Source organism: Pavona decussata, unplaced genomic scaffold, assembly GCF_977016875.1.
Source record: "Pavona decussata unplaced genomic scaffold, jaPavDecu1.1 SCAFFOLD_128, whole genome shotgun sequence".
In the NCBI taxonomy this organism is placed as follows: domain Eukaryota; kingdom Metazoa; phylum Cnidaria; class Anthozoa; order Scleractinia; family Agariciidae; genus Pavona; species Pavona decussata.
This window is the reverse complement of record NW_028145542.1, coordinates 844,318-864,366: the sequence shown is the minus strand read 5'-3', so window position 1 is coordinate 864,366 and position 20,049 is coordinate 844,318. Positions and strand designations below refer to the sequence as shown.

Genomic DNA, 20,049 nt, shown 5'->3' with positions numbered 1-20,049 from the left:
TCAGACTGGGAAGACTGGGCATGAACAAAGCCATTTTGGTCAGCACATATTGCACTGCAGGCTCGGGAAAAGACCATTTCATTCAAGATTTTAAGCGGGATTCGAGCGTTCAGGAGATATTTCCTCTGGATGTTTACCTCGGTTAAGCTAAAAAATGATGGATTAAAGCAGCAAATGTGGATGACTACTTTTATAAAGAGGTAAGATTGATGAAAGACTGCGTGAAAATGTGTGATTTTATAGATCTTCTTGGCGAGTGCAATTGCCCCTCTTGAATTTTATAGAGCAAATTCGAGATTTTTGAAGTGGACATTCCCTATTTATTTTTAACATAAAGCCTTTGCAATTGTTTAACGGGGTAATAAATATTATTATCTGTAGCCGGTTTAATATAATGCCTTGGTATAAGCTGAAGACTTACGTGATCTTGATTTGAATGAAGTTGCATGGAGATCATTATCAACTTCATGCATATATTTGCTATTGGGTGTATATTTTTGTAACTGCCACCTCAGATGTCAGCTAAAGGCTGAATACCCTCATTTTACTTAGAAACTAACAAGATCACTGTGATCACTCAGAAGAACTCACTTAAAGTCCATTAATGTTCTGTTTTACTACAGTTTTTCAACTCAATATTGTTGTCAAGGCTGATACTCAAGACTGTACTGAGGGTCGTACAGGGGGGGTCTCTTGCACGGTTCACGAACAGAAAAAATAGCAAATCACGGATCACAGAAATGAAAATTTCGTTTTCAAGCTCTTCACGGGTCACGCAAAACCTTCAGGTCACGGATTACGAAGAATAATTTATTACATTCACGTTTCACGGGAAATAAAATCAGCTAATCATGCATCACGAAAATACCCCTGTACGACCCTCTGTACTGAAGTCACCAAATCCTGCTCAACAAGCTAAGTCACTTATGACCATTGGACTCTATTTTAACTGATTCATTTTGTTATGAATCGTGACTTCTGCTACTACTACTCAGGAACAAATTACCAAATAACTCAACTTCCCTTTTCAACAATGTAAACATCCTCCTGCAGAAGATGTTTAAAGTTTTTATTGTATTATTTTTATAGCGGTTGTATTGTATTTTTATCTTATTTTACATTATCATAATCCTATTGCAATTTCTCTTATAATCTCACATATTATAACAATTTTTTAGATGATTAACGCCGAAAAGCCCCTTTGGGGAGTGTTAATAAAATTTGTATTCTATTGTAAAGTGGATGAAATTTTCACACTTGGTCTCTGGAAAAGCACCCAATTAAAAAACTGTACATCTACAGTAATAATATTATAAGGGCCTGGAAAGGAGATTTGGGGGCGCCATTAAATACAGTACTCTTACAAGATCAGGGACTGTGGAGGGGGTGAGACTGGGGGGACTTCAGCCCCACTCCCCTTACTTTTTGGAGAGTGAAAGAAATATTTTAGTTTTCTACATGCATCAGTTACAGAAACAACTAACATACAAATTGTTAAGTATTTCATGAGAGACATGATAAGTGAATTTATCAACACACACCTCTTATGAATCCGGCAACCACTGAAACATGATTGACCTTTTCGTAATAAATTAGTGTCAATAAATTAAGACTGTAAATCATTTTTCTTTGCTGGATTAGCTAAAGAACAATGGCCAGATAGGACAGAGGCACAAATTATAAATAGCCTAAACACCACGCTCAAGGAAATTCGCCATACATGTAATTTTAGCAAAGTTTGGCATGAATTTTGTTGGGCTTAAAAAATAAAACTTTTTCTCTTTTCAAACCTTTTAATGCACCATTTCAATTCATTTTTTTTTTCAATTTCAAACGTTTTATACTAGCTTATTTTATGCAGTATTTATCCTGTAGTATATTCAATAATTTTTTATGTATATTAATTTTCATTAAACAATTACTGTAGTTCAGTTTATAACAGTTACAAAATTATATACAGTATATTAAGCTACAATAATTTTCACTGAAAAATATCATTCTCAGTAATAGCAAATAACTGTGAATGTAAAGCCTGACCTCAGAAAAGTAATTAATTAGCGTGTCCCTTCAGTCACTACTTGTGGTTAAAGCCTTTAGTATAATTTTAAGCTTTATAATAATAATTATTATTAAAGCTGTTTCCATAGCATTTTATGGCAAAGCATGATCATTGAAATGTTTTCATCAATGAATTGTCTATGGATTTTGTCTTTCCATCAAATTCCATGGAAATTCATTATGAATGCAGTTGTGTTCCATGGAACTTTTGCCCACGGAAATCCATGGAAAATTTTCCATTAAATTCCATGCAGCAACTCCATTTTACTTCCATGGAATTCCATGGAAAATCTTCCATGGACTCCCATAGGTTCTGCTGTACATCTACATGGTTCCTAACCACAAAAACAACACTTTGTACATGTATGTTCTCCTTTTTATTTTCTTCTTTTCTTGATGGGATCCTATTATAATCTGGTGGTGCATGTATAACCACGTTGTGAACTAAACCATGTCTTGTTACTCTTTCCACATGTTCAGTGATATAGAAAGGAGGTATGCATCTGAGTTGTGGAGAGTGATCTGTAGTGAGAGACAAGCATTTAACTATTAATTTTGTGTTTTGTAAAGTCTTTTACATGTCTGTTGCTAATGTGTACTGTAATTAACAGGTTTATTCTAGAAAATGGTTTCTGTGGACCCACCAGGCCCCATTGGAGACCTTAAGGCTGGGTGCCCCACAGGGCGTTGTTGAAAGATTACATAGCCGGCAATTGTCGCCTGTGTGTAAGCTACGATGATGCACCCCCAAATGCACCCAACCCTGAATTTGGTACTTCATACATGTATAAAACAGGCCTTTTTGTTGTTTTCATATGACTTTATGTTTGACAGAATTATGTGTGTTTTCGTGAGAATTAAGGTTAGGGGACACCTTATCAAACAGTTCGTGAATCTCATTAGCATGCACTTCTGGACATATCTCAGTCATTGATGCATGCGCCTTCTGTCTTGGCAATAATCTTTCAACAGACGCATTGTAAGATTTCATGATGCTTTGTTCGATCACGTTTTTGTATCAAACTTAATTTGCTGTGCAATTTCGCAGTGAATTTAGCTGGCATTTACATCAAATTTGACTTATCTGCACCCTTTGATTATTTCTGCTTCAACTGCAGAAAATACTTGATTTAACACCACATGTATACAGATTGGATGTGTAAATTAAATAATTACATTTTTTATATTTTTTGTACCGTTTGGTTAACAGTCATGTACACCTGTACATGAAAGTTGCTCTGATAGCTGTACATGTAGGTTAAATTTCCAGCATACTGTAGCATTTTCAGGTGTGTGGTGTACAACAAATTTCAAAATTAACCATGTTTGCAGAGGGCATTAGTTTTAATTGTCAAATCTCTGATTTATAATAAGAATACATACTGTACAATGCAGCTTTAGCACAGACAAGCAATGCAGCAAAGTTTATGTGCTTATCGACTACCAATTGACTATTTTGTCTTTTCCAATGGTGTTGGGTTACATTACCTCCATACATGTACATGTAATTGGAGGTTTCAGACCCCTCTTGCAGAATTTCACCCAAAATTTGTAAAATAAATGACAGTGATGTTACTCCTGTAAATGGACAAAGGTGATGGCATCAGCAGTTTTATAAAATTAGTAATTATTTTAATTCTACAATCTTTTGATGCAGATTGAATATAATGGAAAATTATATGATGTGGAGATAGTTGATACAGCAGGGCAGGAAGAATACAGCTCATTCCTTTATTCATCAGTAGCGACAGGTGATGCATTCTTAGTGTTGTTTGCCATCAATTCTGTATCCAGTTGGCACGAGCTCCAGGATCTCAGAAGCAAGATCATCCAAGATCATCAACTCACTTCAGCTATCCCGATGGTCATTGTTGGAAATAAGTTGGTAAGTTCTTCTATACATTGATATGTGAGTTTCATGCACAGTGTACATGTAGTTTCTTAAGAAACACTGGTGCTGTACAGTAAGGTTTGGAAACAATTTTTTTTTTTAATCAACAGAGTTAATCAAGTAACCATACATAAACCATACATACATAAATGTAACCAGACACCATACATATGTAAAGAGATTCAAGTGCTGATGTTTCCAGTGTTAGTCCTTTGTACATGTACATGTAAGAGGGAATCACAAAGGGTTTACACTCAAAACGTCAACTGTTACTCGAATCTCTTTACAGTGGCCAAATTGCATGTACCTAATATCAAGTGTGTTGAAAAAATCTTACATTTGTTTTTGCTATACATGTACATATACAATTTCTGGAGAGCAGGGATGACACAGTGCTGAGAGCACTCGCCTCCCACCAGTGTGGCCTGGGTTCAATTCCCAGACTCGGTGTCATTTGTGGGTTGAGGTTGTTGTTGGTTCTCGTCTTTGCTCCAAGAGGTTTTTCCCAGGGTACTCCGGTTTTCCCTTCTCCTCAAAATATAATTTGATCTGGAAAGTGTCCCCAGTTAGTGCTCTGCACCAAATACATTGACAATTAAATGAAGTGATTTATTTATTTATTTATTTTATTGTATTTTTATGAATGAGTTGCTGGCCTACCGTAAATTATCTGATATTACAACAAAAAAATAAATAAAAAATCAATAACCAAGTGTAAAAAGATAGAATGCAAATAAATAATATTATAAATGTGCAGCGCTGTACACCTGATTAACATGCTACTGTACATGCATGCGTGCTGGAAATGACACCATGAAACTCAAGACAGATCCAACATACATGTACATGTATGTGGGAACCCAAATGAGTTCTGTTTCCACTGGTGTCTGCTTCCCTTTAACCAATTAAGGGGTCAAGATAGTTGATACACACTTCCTAATTTCTCATTTCGCATTCTAGTATTTAGAAGAGGAAAGAGAAGTTATGAAAGATGAAGTGTTAGAATACTGCAATTCATCTGATGTGAACATCCCATTAATTGAGACATCAGCCAAGGTAGGTTACACTGTTAGAAGGTGGAATGATTACCGAAGGTTGGTTCCAAGTAACTGTATAATCCTTTTCTAAAACAAATACAATACTCCAGAACAACCCCTCGGTCCGAAAGTGACCCAAAACGTATTCTCAATCCTAGTAGGTCATGTGACCCAAAACAAAACAAAAACCAACTTCATATACAGCACTCAAAGCATCCTTCACATCAGAAGTCTCAAAATATTTTGTCACATTAGGCAACATCAACCCCTTAATAGTGATATCAGGTTGATGGAGCCAGGTCCAAAGAGGTCTTGTGGAAAGTTACTGTGACCGGAAAATCATGATCTGTGGCTGATAACGTCGCTAGCTGTTGGTACATTTTGAGTTGGCTGCAGAACAAAAACTCCTCTGCACCGCGCCTTGTGGGTACCCAGGATATTTCTACTTGAACTACAGAATATACTTGATTTAACACCACATACATACACAGATGGGATGTGTAAATTAAATAATTACATTTTTGATATTTTTTTACCGTTTCATTAACAGTCATGTTTACCTGTACATGAAAGGGGCTCTGATAGCTGTACATGTACTGTAGGTTACATTTCCAGCATACTGTAGCATTTTCAGGTGTGTAGTATGCAACAAATTTCAAAGTTAACCATGTTTGCAGCACCGCACCTTGTGGGTACCCAGGATATTTCTACTTGAACTACAGAATATACTTGATTTAACACCACATACATACACAGATTGGATGTGTAAATTAAATAATTACATTTTTGATATTTTTTTTATCGTTTCAGTAACAGTCATGTTCACCTGTACATGAAAGGTGCTCTGATAGCTGTACATGTACTGTAGGTTACATTTCCAGCATACTGTAGCATTTTCAGGTGTGTAGTATGCAACAAATTTCAAAGTTAACCATGTTTGCAGAGGGTATTTAACATTATCGACAAATCTCTGAATTATAATAGGTATACATACTGTACAATGCAGCTTTAGCACATACATGCACTGCAGCAAAGTTTATGTGCTTATTGACTGCCAATTGATTATTTTGTCTTTTCCAATGGTGTTGGGTTACATTGCCTCCATACATGTACATGTAATTGAAGGTGTGCGTGGAAAAAAGCCTTAAGTGACATCTGATTGAGTGCCTAATTCTCCAAGTAAATTCCCTTGTTCTTCCTTGTATGAGCAAAGGAGAATTTGACATAAGATCAGATGTCACTTAGGGCTTTTTTCCACTCACCCCTTCGATTGTAGATTTCAGACACCTCTTGCAGAATTTAACCCAAAATTTTTAAAATAAATGACAGCTGTGATGTTACTCTTGTAAATGGACAAAGGTGATGGCCTCACCAGTTTTATAAAATTAGTAATTATTTTAATTCTACAATCTTTTGATGCAGATTGAATATAATGGCAAATTATATGATGTGGAGATAGTTGATACAGCAGGGCAGGAAGAATACAGCTCATTCCGTGATTCATCAGTAGCGACCGGTGATGCATTCTTAGTGTTGTTTGCCATCAATTCTGTATCCGGTTGGCACAAACTCCAGGATCTCAGAAGCAAGATCATCCAAGATCATCAACTCACTTCAGCTATCCCGATGGTCATTGTTGGAAATAAGTTGGTAAGTTCTTCTATACAAGTCATGTACATTGATGGGTGATTTACCTCTAGTTTCTTAAGAAACAATGGTGCTGTACAGTAAGGATTGGAAATGAATGTTTTTTTTTTATCAATAGAGTTAATCAGGTGATTCAGACACCATGCATATGTAAAGAGATTCAAGTGCTGATGTTTCCAGTGTTAGTCCTTTGTACATGCACATGTAAGAGGGAATCACAAAGGGTTTACACTCGAAATGTCAGTACTCAAATCTCTTTACAGTCACTGTGGCAAAATTACATGTACCTAATATCAAGTGTGTTGAAAAAATCTTACATTTGTTTTTGCTATACATGTACATATACAATTTCTGGAGAGCAGGGATGACACAGTGCTGAGAGCACTCGCCTCCCACCAGTGTGGCGCAGGTTCAATTCCCAGGGTCGGCGTCATTTGTGGGTTGAGTTTGTTGTTGGTTCTTGTCTTTGCTCCAAGAGGTTTTTCCCCGGGTGCTCTGGTTTTCCCTTTTCCTCAAAAACCAACGCTTCTAAATTCTAATTTGATCTGGAAAGTGTCCCCAATTAGTGCTCTGCACCAAATACATTGACACTTAAATGAAGTGATTTATTTATTTATTCATTTTATTGTATTTTTATGACTGAGTTGCTGGCCTACCGTAAATTATCTGATATTACAAGAAAAAATAAATAAAAAATCAATAACCAAGTGTAAAAAGATAGAATGCAAATAAATAATATGATAAATGTGCAGCGCTGTACACCTGATTAACATGCTACATGCATGCGTGCTGGAAATGACACCATGTAACTCAAGACAGATCCAACATACATGTACGTGGGAACCCAAATGAGTTCTGATTCCCCTGGTCCCTGCTTCCCTTTAACCAATTAAGGGGTCAAGATGACTGATACACACTTCCCATTTCTCATTCTAGGATTTAGAAGAGGAAAGAGAAGTAATGAAAGATGAAGTGTTAGAATACTGCAATTCATCTGATGTGAACATCCCATTAATTGAGACATCAGCCAAGGTAGGTTACACTGTTACAAGGTGGAATGATTACCGAAGGTTGGTTCCAAGTAACTGTATAATCCTTTTCTAAAACAAAATACAATACTCCAGAACAACCTCGTGGTCCAAAAATGACCCAAAACGTATTCTCAATCCTACATGTGACCCAAAACAAAAAAAAAACAACTTCATATACAGCACCTAACGCATCCTTCTCATCAGAAGTCTCAGAATATCTTGTAGCATTAGGCAACAGAAACCCTTTAATAGTGATATCAGGTCGATGGAGCCAAGTCCAAAGAGGTCTTGGGGAAAGTTACTGTAAACGGAAAATCATGATCTGTGGCTGATAACGTGGCTAGCTGTTGGTACATTTTCAGTTGGCTGCAGAAGAGAAACCATTGTGAAGATGAGCCTGCTGTCAGTGTGGCTGATCGTTAGAATTTTTTTGTGAGGTTGCACCGTCTGGTTCTCAAATCCTGACTCTATTTCAGACCTCAGATTATGTAATTTCCCGGTACCCAGTTATGTGAAACATGGTCTCTAAAGTTAATACATAACCTCTTTGAGACCTGTGATGTTTTTCCTAATAATTATTTCCGAAAAAGTATTATTTTAACGTGCACAGTGTCCAATTTATCACTTAAATTATATACACCGTATTCAGTATGTGGCCGGTAGCAGAATTACCACAATGGATATTTACCTTCATAATCACCGTAAAATCGTAGTATTTACTTTCAAACATCTTAAAAGTACAGATATCGTTATTCGGATATCTTCATTTTTAAAGGTAACATCAACTGCCATTAATGTGGTAAAAGAACCCAAGAATATAAACTAAAATTGATTAAAAATAGTAGCAATAGTTATTTCCTGGAAAGGATTGGTTAAAGGTCAAGTCTGGTAGAAACTCATCAAAGGAAGGTGAACAAGGTGTTATCAACACCAAATAAAATTCCTTTAACTAATTTAACCCAAAAAAATTGCGTCGTAAATATTTTCCCATTACCGACAATTTTTATCATCTAACAAACATTGAAACTCTAATCACAATGGGACAGTAAACACAAGTAGCGATCACTAGTTGGTAGAAACGGATCTGAAAAATGCTTATGAGAAACGGACGTGTTCTATGTTAAATCCATGCAAGTTTTCAGACTTTATAATAGCCTGTGTAGCAGTCGTTTCCTTTTCCTTCAAGCCAAGTGGGGGAAGCGCGCGAGGGCATTGGGCAAAAAGGAGTAAAAAAGTAGGAGCGGGGGGGGGGGGGGGAAGGAAAGGAAATGCTTCCTTTCATTCCCTGCCCCTCCCCCCTCCCCCGCTCCTACTTTTTTCCTCAATTTATCCCAATGCCCTCGCGCGCTTGCCCCGCTTGGCTTAAAGGAAAAGGAAACGACTGCTATGCAGACTAACTTTATAACAGTATCGTTAACATCTATACCCAGTGACCAGCACATACAGTGTAACTTATAACGAATATATACCCAACCCCACTTTTATAGGTTGCTTTGATGCCAGATGAAATTTGTAATGTGAGCGCCACGTTTGACACACTTCTGCAAATTGTATGTGCCTGTTTGTTTTTATTTACGGTGACCCGGCAATGCCATCCTTTAGAATAAACCCTGCTCTGGAAATACATGTACCCCTGATAGTTTCCTTATATTTGTGTTTACACTTGAAAATAGCACTGATATAGCTGTGTTCTCTTCACAACTGAAAGCAGCGTTCTTATAGTTCTGTTCACACTTGAAAACAATGAGATGTAGCTGTAACACGCTTGAAAGCAGCCTTGATATAGGTTTGTACTTGAAAAACAGGCCTTATACGATCGCGAGTATGGCAGTGTTCACGCTTAAAAGCAGCATTCATATAGGTGTTGACAATTGGAAACATGCCTGATTTAACTGTGTTTATATTCACTTGAAAACAGCCTTGGTGTTGCTGTGTTCACAGCACTGCCGCTGCTCTAACATTTGTTTTGTGTTTTCTTTAGACTGGCCTGAATGTCGAGCAATCATTCCAACTGATGATGCAACAGATCCAGCGAATTCAGCCATCGTTGTTAGAAAGAACAGTACCCAGAAATCCTGGGAGCAAACCGGCCAAACCAGAACAATGTCTTTTACTCTAGGATTAGCATTTAAATAGGATTTGTTTTGTAGTTTACATTTAGGAAAGGCTATTCATATTTCATTGCTGACAAGACATAGTAACCGGTTACTTGTCCTACATGGCAATTCTTCCTTAGTGGAGTTAAGTCGCCCATGCCATTGCTCCAATTTTACATACAAGTCACTTTTTACTTTTGAGAGTGTCGCATTATTGCATCTGTTTATTTAAAGACAGGTACTTCTTTTATACGGGCATATTTTGACATTTTGGGCGAGTTAACATCTCTGCGAGCAACTTTAGGAAAGGAGAGTTTGTATGTGGTCTAAGTAGCCGACATTCTACGCAGCTTGCTTTTACATTACGATATCAGAACTTGCCTTTCTTACGGATCTTTATGGGCAGTAGCTATCTTCAAATTTAGTCTTTGTTTTATAAATTATAGTGTCTCGTCTTTAGCCGGACTTTTCTTTTCTTCTTTTTTGTTTTTTTCCTGGTCAACAAAATTAATGGTACCTGAAAATCAGTAGCAGGAGACTTATTGCTGGTTGGGTTTATTCTGAGTAAGACTCATTTACGCCGGCTCAGAAACACGGGCCAAAATTACCTACAAGTCAACATTGAACTGCAAAGTAGATTATTTCGATTTTCCTCGATATAACATGTACCGACAGAAGACTTGCGGAAATGAATAAATAATTCCCTGACAGCTTGTCGTTAGTGTGTTTGAAGCCCCAGCTAAATGTTCCAACATTACTGTATATTTTCGATGTAAGAATGTTTGGCACTCTGCTCTCCATTATGCTGGACCAGCGTATGTTGGTTGAATGCTCCGTGATCAGGCAATTTAGCTCGATGATTTAATTTGCGAGTAGACCCTTGCTTTTTCTTGGGGGTAGTAAAGCGAGCCAGCGTGAAAATTGCTTCCCACGAGGCGACGCTTTTTTTTTTTTCTTTTTTTTTTTTTTTTTTTGCGCACGCTCCACTTAACCATCCCTGGAAAAAAAAAAAAGAATACTCACAGTCAACAACGATTTTGTTGGAGACAACAATTTTGGCGGCGTTCACATTGAGCTTAAACACACCATGATTAATGAAAATTCCTCATAGCAAGCTTTGGAGTCACAGTAGAATCCCGATGACTTCAACTCAGGAGGGAAACAAAAATAATTCGAGTTAGCAGAATTGGCGTTGAATTTTAAGTTGTTGGAGGCTGTGCATTGTTGAGATTATATGATTAGTTTGGATGACTCACGTTTAAAATTGCGGATAAGATAAGAACAGCATTAGGAAAGACCAAACCCCATAATAGATGGTGACCTCTGCCTGCACTCCCCTTCCTCAACCTCAAAAGATGGTCTCTTTATTGCATAGCCACTCCTCTACTTAGCAGTAAAAATAACGATGAGATTAGAACCTCACTTTTCTTGTTTATCTAGCAATGGTGACTCTTGCTAGCTAAATATTTCTGTGTCAACTCAAATCTTAAAGCCAATAAAATTGTGTTGGTTATGTTCACAGAACAGGTATGGTGTTCTATAGCCCCTACTCCAGACAAGGTGGATCTTTGAGCAAACTTGTTATGACCAGTTCTCTTAGTTAAGTAAACGAGAATAATCTCATTAGCGTGCACTTCTGGACATATTGTATCTCAGTCATTGATGCATGTGCCTTGTGTCTTGGGGATAATCTTTCAACAGACGCATTGTAAGATCTCATGATGCTTTGTTCGATCACGTTTTTGTATCAACAAACTTGATTTGCTGTGCAATTTCGCAGTTAATTTAGCCACGATTTACATTAAATTTGACCTCTCTGCGCCCTTTGGGTACCCAGGTTATTTCTGCTTCAACTGCAGAATATACTTGATTTAACACCATATGTGCACAGATTGGATGTGTAAATTAAATAATTACATTTTTTTATAATTTTTTTTTTTACCGTTTGATTAAGTCATGTACACTTGTACATGAAAGTTGCTCTGATAGCTGTACATGTAGGTTAAATTTCTAGCATACTGTAGCATTTTCAGGTGTGTGGTGTGCAACAAATTTCAAAATTAACCATGTTTGCAGAGGGCATTAGTTTTAATTTTCAAATCTCTGATTTATAATAGGAATACATACTGTACAATGCAGCTTTAGCACAGACATGCACTGCAGCAAAGTTTATGTGCTTATCGACTACTAATTGAATTTTTTTTTCTAATTTCCAATGATGTTGGGTTACATTGCCTTCATACATGAGAGTGCAATACATGTACATGTAATTGTAGGTTTCAGACACCTCTTGCAGAATTTGACGCAAAATGGGTAAAATAAATGACAGCTGTGATGTTACTCTGACTTGTAAAAGGAGAAAGGTGATGACATCACCAGTTTTGTAAAATTAGTTGTTAATTTTAATTCTACAATCTTTTAATGCAGATTGAATATAATGGAAAATTATATGATGTGGAGATAGTTGATACAGCAGGGCAGGAAGAATACAGCTCATTCCGTGATTCATCAGTAGCGACAGATGATGCATTCTTAGTGTTGTTTGTCATCAATTCTGTATCCAGTTGGCACGAGCTCCAGGATCTCAGAAGCAAGATCATCCAAGATCATTAACTCACTTCAGCTATCCCGATGGTCATTGTTGGAAATAAGTTGGTAAGTCCTTCTATACATTCATTTGATGTGTGAGTTTCATGCACAGTGTACATGTAGTTTCTTAAGAAATTATGGTGCTGTACAGTAGGGATTGGAAACAAATGTTTTTTTTTTTTTTGTTTTTTTTGTTGTTTTTGTTTTTTTTTTTATCAACAGAGTTAATCAGGTAATTCAGACACCATACATATGTAAAGAGATTCAAGTGCTGATGTTTCCAGTGTTAGTTCTTTGTACATGCACATGTAAGAGGGAATCACAAAGGGTTTACACTCGAAATGTCAGTACTCAAATCTCTTTACAGTCACTGTGGCAAAATTACATGTACCTAATATCAAGTGTGTTGGTAAATCTTACATTTGTTTGTTTGTACAATTTCAGGGGAGCAGGGATGACGCAGTGCTAAGAGCACTCGCCTCCCAGCAATCCGCGGGTTCGATTCCCAGACTCAGTGTCATGCACTGTATGTGGGTTCAGTTTGTTGTTAGTTGTGATCTTTGCTCCGAGAGTTTTTCCTCTGGGTACTCCAGTTTTCCCTTCTCCTCAAAAGCCAACACTTCTAAATTCCAATTTGATCCAGAAAGTGTCCCCAATTACATGTAGTGCTCTGCGCTAAATACATTGACACTTAAATTAAGTGATTTATTTATTTATTTATTTATTTAATTATATTTTTATGAGTTGCTGGCCTACCGTAAATTATCTGATATTACAAGAAAAAATAAATAAATAAATAAATAAATAAATAAACCAGTGTAATAGATAGGATGCAATTAAATTATAAAAGGAAAAAAAAAAAAACAGCGTAACCAGATAGGACACACACACAAACATGTACACAAAGCAAGAAAAAAACAACAAAAAACAGTCTAGTGTGTAGTAAACATGTACATGTGCTGCGCTTTACACCTGATTAACATGCTACATGTAGACGTACTGGAAATGACACCGTGAAACTCAAGACAGATCCAACATACATGTACATGGGAACCAAAATAAGTTCTGTTTTCACTGGTCTCTGCTTCCCTTTAGCCAATTAAGGGGTTAAGATAGCTGATACACACCTCCAAATTTCTCATTTCGCATTCTAGGATTTAGAAGAGGAAAGAGAAGTTATGAGAGATGAAGTGTTAGAATAAGTGCAAATTCATCTGATGTGAACATCACATTAATTGAGACATCGGCGAAGGTAGGTTACACTGTTAGAAGGTGGAATGATTACCGAAAGTTGGTTCCAAGTAACTGTATAATCCTTTTCTAAAACAAATACAATACTCCAGAACAACCCCGCGGTCCGAAAGTGACCCAAAACGTATTCTCAATCCTAGTAGGTCATGTGACCCAAAACAAAACAAAAACCAACTTCATATACAGCACTCAAAGCATCCTTCACATCAGAAGTCTCAAAATATTTTGTAGCATTAGGCAACATCAACCCCTTAATAGTGATATTAGGTCGATGGAGCCAAGTCCAAAGAGGTCTTGTGGAAAGTTACTGTGACCGGAAAATCATGATCTGTGGCTGATAACGTCGCTAGCTGTTGGTACATTTTAAGTCGGCTGTAGAACAAAAACTCCTCTGCACCGCACCTTGTGGGTACCCAGGATATTACTACTTGGACTACAGAATATACTTGATTTAACACCACATACATACACAGATTGGATGTGTAAATTAAATAATTACATTTTTGATATTTTTTTACCGTTTCATTAACAGTCATGTTCACCTGTACATGAAAGGTGCTCTGATAGCTGTACATGTAGGTTACATTTCCAGCATACTGTAGCATTTTCAGGTGTGTAGTATGCAACAAATTTCAAAGTTAACCATGTTTGCAGAGGTTATTTAACATTATCGACAAATCTCTGAATTATAATAGGTATACATACTGTACAATGCAGCTTTAGCACATACATGCACTGCAGCAAAGTTTATGCGCTTATTGACTGCCAATTGATTATTTTGTCTTTTCCAATGGTGTTGGGTTACATTGCCTCCATACATGTACAAGTAATTGAAGGTGTGCGTGGAAAAAAGCCTTAAGTGACATCTGATTGAGTGCCTAATTCTCCTAGTAAATTGCCTTGTTCTTCCTTGTATGAGCAAAGGAGAATTTGACATAAGATCAGATGTCACTTAAGGCTTTTTTCCACTCACCCCTTCAATTGTAGATTTCAGACACCTCTTGCAGAATTTAACCCAAAATTTGTAAAATAAATGACAGCTGTGATGTTACTCTTGTAAATGGACAAAGGTGATGGCCTCACCAGTTTTATAAAATTAGTAATTATTTTAATTGTACAATCTTTTGATGCAGATTGAATATAATGGAAAATTATATGATGTGGAGATAGTTGATACAGCAGGGCAGGAAGAATACAGCTCATTTCGTGATTCATCAGTAGCGACAGGTGATGCATTCTTAGTGTTGTTTGCTATCAATTCTGTATCCGGTTGGCACGAACTCCAGGATCTCAGAAGCAAGATCATCCAAGATCATCAACTCACTTCAGCTATCCCGATGGTCATTGTTGGAAATAAGTTGGTAAGTTCTTCTACATGTATACAAGTCATGTACATTGATGGGTGATTTACCTCTAGTTTCTTAAGAAACAATGGTGCTGTACAGTAAGGATTGGAAATGAATGTTTTTTTTTTTTTATCAATAGAGTTAATCAGGTGATTCAGACACCATACATATGTAAAGAGATTCAAGTGCTGATGTTTCCAGTGTTAGTCCTTTGTACATGCACATGTAAGAGGGAATCACAAAAGGCTCACGGTTGAAACATCAGTTACTCGAATCTCTTTACAGTGGCCAAATTGCATGTACCTAATATCAAGTGTGTTGAAAAAATCTTACATTTGTTTTTGCTATACATGTACATATACAATTTCTGGAGAGCAGGGATGACACAGTGCTGAGAGCACTCGCCTCCCACCAGTGTGGCCCGGGTTCAATTCCCAGAGTCGGCGTCATTTGTGGGTTGAGTTTGTTGTTGGTTCTTGTCTTTGCTCCAAGAGGTTTTTCCCTGGGTGCTCTGGTTTTCCCTTCTCCTCAAAAACCAACGCTTCTAAACTCTAATTTGATCTGGAAAGTGTCCCCAATTAGTGCTCTGCACCAAATACATTGACACTTAAATGAAGTGATTTATTTATTTATTTATTTATTTATTTGTTTATTTATTTATTTTATTGTATTTTTATGAATGAGTTGCTGGCCTACCGTAAATTATCTGATATTACAAGAAAAAATAAATAAAAAAAATAATAACCAAGTGTAAACAGATAGGATGCAAATAAATAATATGATAAATGTGCAGCGCTGTACACCTGATTAACATGCTACATGCATGCGTGCTGGAAATGACACCATGAAACTCAAGACAGATCCAACATACATGTATGTAGGAACCCAAATGAGTTCTGATTCCCCAGGTCCCTGCTTCCCTTTAACCAATTAAGGGGTCAAGATGACTGATACACACTTCCCATTTCTCATTCTAGGATTTAGAAGAGGAAAGAGAAGTAATGAAAGATGAAGTGTTAGAATACTGCAAATCATCTGATGTGAACATCCCATTAATTGAGACATCAGCCAAGGTAGGTTACACTGTTAGAAGGTGGAATGATTACCGAAGTTTGGTTCCAAGTAACTGTATAATCCTTTTCTAAAACAAAATACAATACTCCAGAACAACCTCGTGGTCTGAAAATGACCCAAAACGTATTCTCAATCCTGGTCATGTGACCCCAAACAAAAAAACAACTTCATATACAGCACCCAACGCATCCTTCACATCAGACGTCGCAGAATATCTTGTAGCATTGGGCAACAGAAACCCTTTAATAGTGATATCAGGTCGATGGAGCCAAGTCCAAAGAGGTCTTGGGGAAAGTTACTGTGACCGGAAAATCATGATCTGTGGCTGATAACGTGGCTAGCTGTTGGTACATTTTGAGTTGGCTGCAGAACAGAAACCCTTGTGAAGATGAGCCTGTTATCAGTGTGGCTAATCGTTGGAATTTTTGTGAGGTTGCACTGTCTGGTTCTCCAAATCCTGACTCTATTTCAGACCTCTGATTATGTAATTTTCTGGTACCCAGTTAGGTAAAACATGGTCTCTAAAGTTAATACATAACCTCTTTGAGACCTGTGATGTGTTTCCTGATAATTATTTCCGTAAAAGTATTATTTTAACGGGCACGGTGGCCAATTTATCACTCAAATTATATACACTGTATTCAGTATGTGGCCGATAGCAGAATTACCACAATGGATATTTACCTTCATAATCACTGTAAAATCGTAGTATTTACTTTCAAACATCTTAAAAGTACAGATATCGTTATTCGGATATCTTCATTTTTTAAGGTAACATCAACTGCCATTAATGTGGTAGAAGAACCCAAGAATATTAACTAAGATTGATTAACAATAGGAGCAATAGTTATTTCCTGGAAAGGATTGGTTAAAGGTCAAGCTGGGTAAAAACTCCTCAAAGTAAGGTAAACAAGGTGTTATCAGCGCCAAATAAAATTCCTTTAACTATTTTAGCCCAAAAAATTGCGTCGTAAATATTTTTCCATTACCGACAATTTTTATCATCTAACAAACATTGAAACTCTAATCACAATGGGACAGTAAACACAAGTAGCGATCACTAGTTGGTAGAAACGGATCTGAAAAATGCTTGTGAGAAACGGACCTCTTCTATGTTAAATCCATGCAAGTTTTCAGACTTTATAACAGTATCGTTAACATCTATACCCAGTGGCCAGCACATACAATGTAACTTGTAACGAATATACCCAACCCCACTTTTATAGGTTGCTTTGATACCAGATGAAATTTGTAATGTGGCGTTTTTTAAGTGTGGTAAAAAACCATTTCAAAACATTACCCTTGCTCCCAAAGATACGATGCATTTAGTCTGTAAGACTCTTAGTTGAAATTTTGGTGAAATTTGAGCGCCACGTTTGACACACTTCTGCAAATTGTATGTGCCTGTTTGTTTTTATTTACGGTGGCCCGGCAATGCCATCCTTTAGAATAAACCCTGCTCTGGAAGTACATGTACCCCTGATAGTTTATATTTGTGTTTACACTTGAAAACAGCACTGATATAGCTGTGTTCTCTTCACAACTGAAAGAGGCCTTCTTATAGTTGTGTTCTCACTTGAAAACAATGAGATGTAGCTGTGTCACGCTCGAAAGCAGCCTTGATATAGGTTTATAGTTGAAAAACAGGCCTTATACGAGTGTGGCAGTGTTCACGCGTAAAAGCAGCATTCATATAGGTGTTCACAATTGGAAACATGCCTGATTTAACTTTGTTATTCACTTGAAAGCAGCCTTGGTGTAGCTGTATTCTCAGCGCTTCAGCTGCTCTGACATTTGTTTTGTGTTTTCTTTAGACTGGCCTGAATGTCGAGCAATCATTCCAACTGATGATGCAACAGATCCAGCGAATTCAGCGATCGTTGTTAGAAAGAACAGTACCCAGAAATCCTGGGAGCAAACCGGCCAAACCAGAAAAATGTCTTTTACTCTGGAATTAGCATTTGAATAGGATTCATTTTGTAGTTTACATTTAGGAAAGGCTATTCATATTTCATTGCCGACAAGACATAGTAACCGGTTACTTCTCCTACATGGCAATTCTTCCTTAGTGGAGTTAAGTCGCCGATGCCATGGCTCTAATTTTACATACAAGTCGCTGTTTACTTTTGAGAGTGTCGCATTATTGCATCTGTTTATGTAAAGACAGGTACTTCTTTTATACGGGCATATTTTGACATTTTGGGCGAGTTAACATCTCTGCGGGCAACTTTAGGGAAGGAGACTTTGTATGTGGGCTAAGTAGCCGACATTCTAAGCAGCTTGTTTTGACATTATGATATCAAAACCTGCCTTTCTTACAGATCTTTATGGGCAGTAGCTATCTTCAAATTTAGTCTTTGTTTTATAAATTATAGTGTCTCGTCTTTAGCCGGACTTTTCTTTTCTTTTCTTTTTTTTTCCTGGTCAACAAATGGTACTTGAAAATCAGTAGCAGGAGACGTATTGCTGGTTGGGTTTATTCTGAGGAAGACTGATTTACGCCTCAGAAACACGGGCCAAAATTACCTACGAGTCAACATTGTACTGCAAAGTAGATTCTTTCGATTTTCCTCGATATAACATGTACCGACAGAAGACTTGCGGAAATAAATAAATAATTCCCTGACAGCATTGTCGTTAGTGTGTTTAAAACCCCAGCTAAATGTTCCAACATTTCTGTGCATTTTCGATGTAAGAATGTTCAGCACTCTGCTCCCCATTATGCTGGACCAACGTATGTTGGTTGAATGCTCTGTGATCAGGCAATTTAGCTCGATGATTTAATTTGCGAGTAGATCCTTGCTTTTTCTTTGGGGATAGTAAAGTGACCCAGCGTGAAGATTGCTTCCCACGAGGGGACGAATTTTTTGGGCGCGCTCCAATTAACCATTCCTGGGAAAAATAAAAAAATACTCACAGTCAACAACGATTTTGTTGGAGGCAACAATTTTGGCGGCGTTTAATTTGAGCTTAAATACACCTTCATAACTGAAAATTCCTCATAGCAAGCTTTGGAGTCACAGTAGAATCCCGCTGACTTCAAATCAGAAGGAAAACAAAAATAGTTCAAGTTAGCGGAATTGGTGTTGAATTTTAAGTTGTTGGAGGCTCTGCATTGTTGAAATTAAATGATTAGATTGGATGATTCACGTTTAAAATTGCGGATAAGATAAGAACAGCATAAGGAAAGACCAAACCCCAAAATAGATGGTGGCCTCTGCCTGCACTCCCCTTCCTCAACCTCAAAAGATGGTCTCTTTATTGCATAGCCACTCCTCTATTTAGCAGTAAAAATAACGATGAGATTAGAACCCCACTTTTCTTGTTTATCTAGCAATGGTGACTCTTGCTAGCTGAATATTTCTGTGTCAACTCAAATTTTAAAGCCAATAAAATTGTGTTGGTAATGTTCACAGAATAGGTGGTGTGTTCTATAACCCCTACTCCAGACAAGGTGGATCTTCGAGCAAACTTGTTAGAACAGCATTAGGGAAGACCAAACCCCAAAATAGATGGTGGCCTCTGCCTGCACTCCCCTTCCTCAACCTCAAAAGATGGTCTCTTTATTGCATAGCCACTCCTCTATTTAGCAGTAAAAATAACGAGTAACCGAGATTAATATAGCTTTGTATCAAAATAGCTTTGACAAGTCAGTGTGTGAGAAAGCTAATATGTATATGTCATTCCATGAAGCCGAGTAGAATTAAGGATTAATTTTCACGCGTATTTTAAAAGTTTTCGCAAATTAATCCTTAATTGTACGAGGACTCATCGCGATTACGTGTTTATTATAGAGTGCAAAATTTTCTTAAAACAACACAGCTTCACACACTTGAGTTTTTCTGTAGTGCTGCGTACGGACGCACGGTCGTACGGATCGCATTGACGGGTTTACCAATTTCTCTTGGCTATGGCGCTCCGCACGCGCGCCTTCGCCGCGCAGGGCTCCAATTTAGTGAACGTTGTTAAAACCAAGACAAACGAATAAACTAGTGAAGTATCGGAATCCTTGTGGACTTTCTTGTCTTA

General features: G+C 37.3%; 2 protein-coding genes across 5 annotated transcripts; both read left to right on the top strand.

The window, feature by feature from the left end:
* Positions 1-66: 66 nt before the first annotated feature.
* Positions 67-14,781, top strand: LOC146468845 (ras-like protein 1). 4 transcript variants are annotated; one of them, XM_085123905.1, is made up of 8 exons: positions 67-200; positions 3,716-3,943; positions 4,910-5,005; positions 6,409-6,636; positions 7,570-7,665; positions 12,188-12,415; positions 13,504-13,601; positions 14,734-14,781. In XM_085123905.1, the coding sequence occupies exons 2-6, from the start codon at positions 3,920-3,922 to the stop codon at positions 12,371-12,373; spliced, it is 630 nt and encodes a 209-aa protein (XP_084980031.1). In that variant the 5' UTR covers positions 67-200; positions 3,716-3,919; the 3' UTR covers positions 12,374-12,415; positions 13,504-13,601; positions 14,734-14,781. The 4 variants fall into 4 exon arrangements, with proteins under 4 accessions (XP_084980031.1, XP_084980030.1, XP_084980028.1 ...); XM_085123904.1 differs by having other exon boundaries at positions 83-200; positions 3,853-3,943; XM_085123902.1 differs by lacking the exon at positions 67-200 and having other exon boundaries at positions 3,705-3,943.
* Positions 14,071-18,648, top strand: LOC146468844 (ras-like protein 1). Its single transcript, XM_085123921.1, has 3 exons — positions 14,071-14,961; positions 15,924-16,019; positions 17,835-18,648. Exons 1-3 carry the CDS (start codon positions 14,728-14,730, stop codon positions 17,976-17,978), a joined length of 474 nt encoding a protein of 157 aa, XP_084980047.1. The 5' UTR covers positions 14,071-14,727; the 3' UTR covers positions 17,979-18,648.
* The last annotated feature ends 1,401 nt before the right edge of the window (positions 18,649-20,049 follow it).

Bases quoted from the DNA above. Each gene is read 5' to 3' on its own strand.
- LOC146468845 (XM_085123902.1), top strand. From the start codon at position 3,710: ATGCAGATTGAATATAATGGAAAATTATATGATGTGGAGATAGTTGAT. The intron at 5,006-6,408 runs GTAGGTTACACT...CTTTTGATGCAG, and splicing joins TAATTGAGACATCAGCCAAG to ATTGAATATAATGGCAAATT. The intron at 7,666-12,187 runs GTAGGTTACACT...CTTTTAATGCAG, and splicing joins TAATTGAGACATCAGCCAAG to ATTGAATATAATGGAAAATT.
- LOC146468844 (XM_085123921.1), top strand. From the start codon at position 14,728: ATGCAGATTGAATATAATGGAAAATTATATGATGTGGAGATAGTTGAT. The intron at 14,962-15,923 runs GTAAGTTCTTCT...TTCTCATTCTAG, and splicing joins TCATTGTTGGAAATAAGTTG to GATTTAGAAGAGGAAAGAGA. The intron at 16,020-17,834 runs GTAGGTTACACT...TGTTTTCTTTAG, and splicing joins TAATTGAGACATCAGCCAAG to ACTGGCCTGAATGTCGAGCA.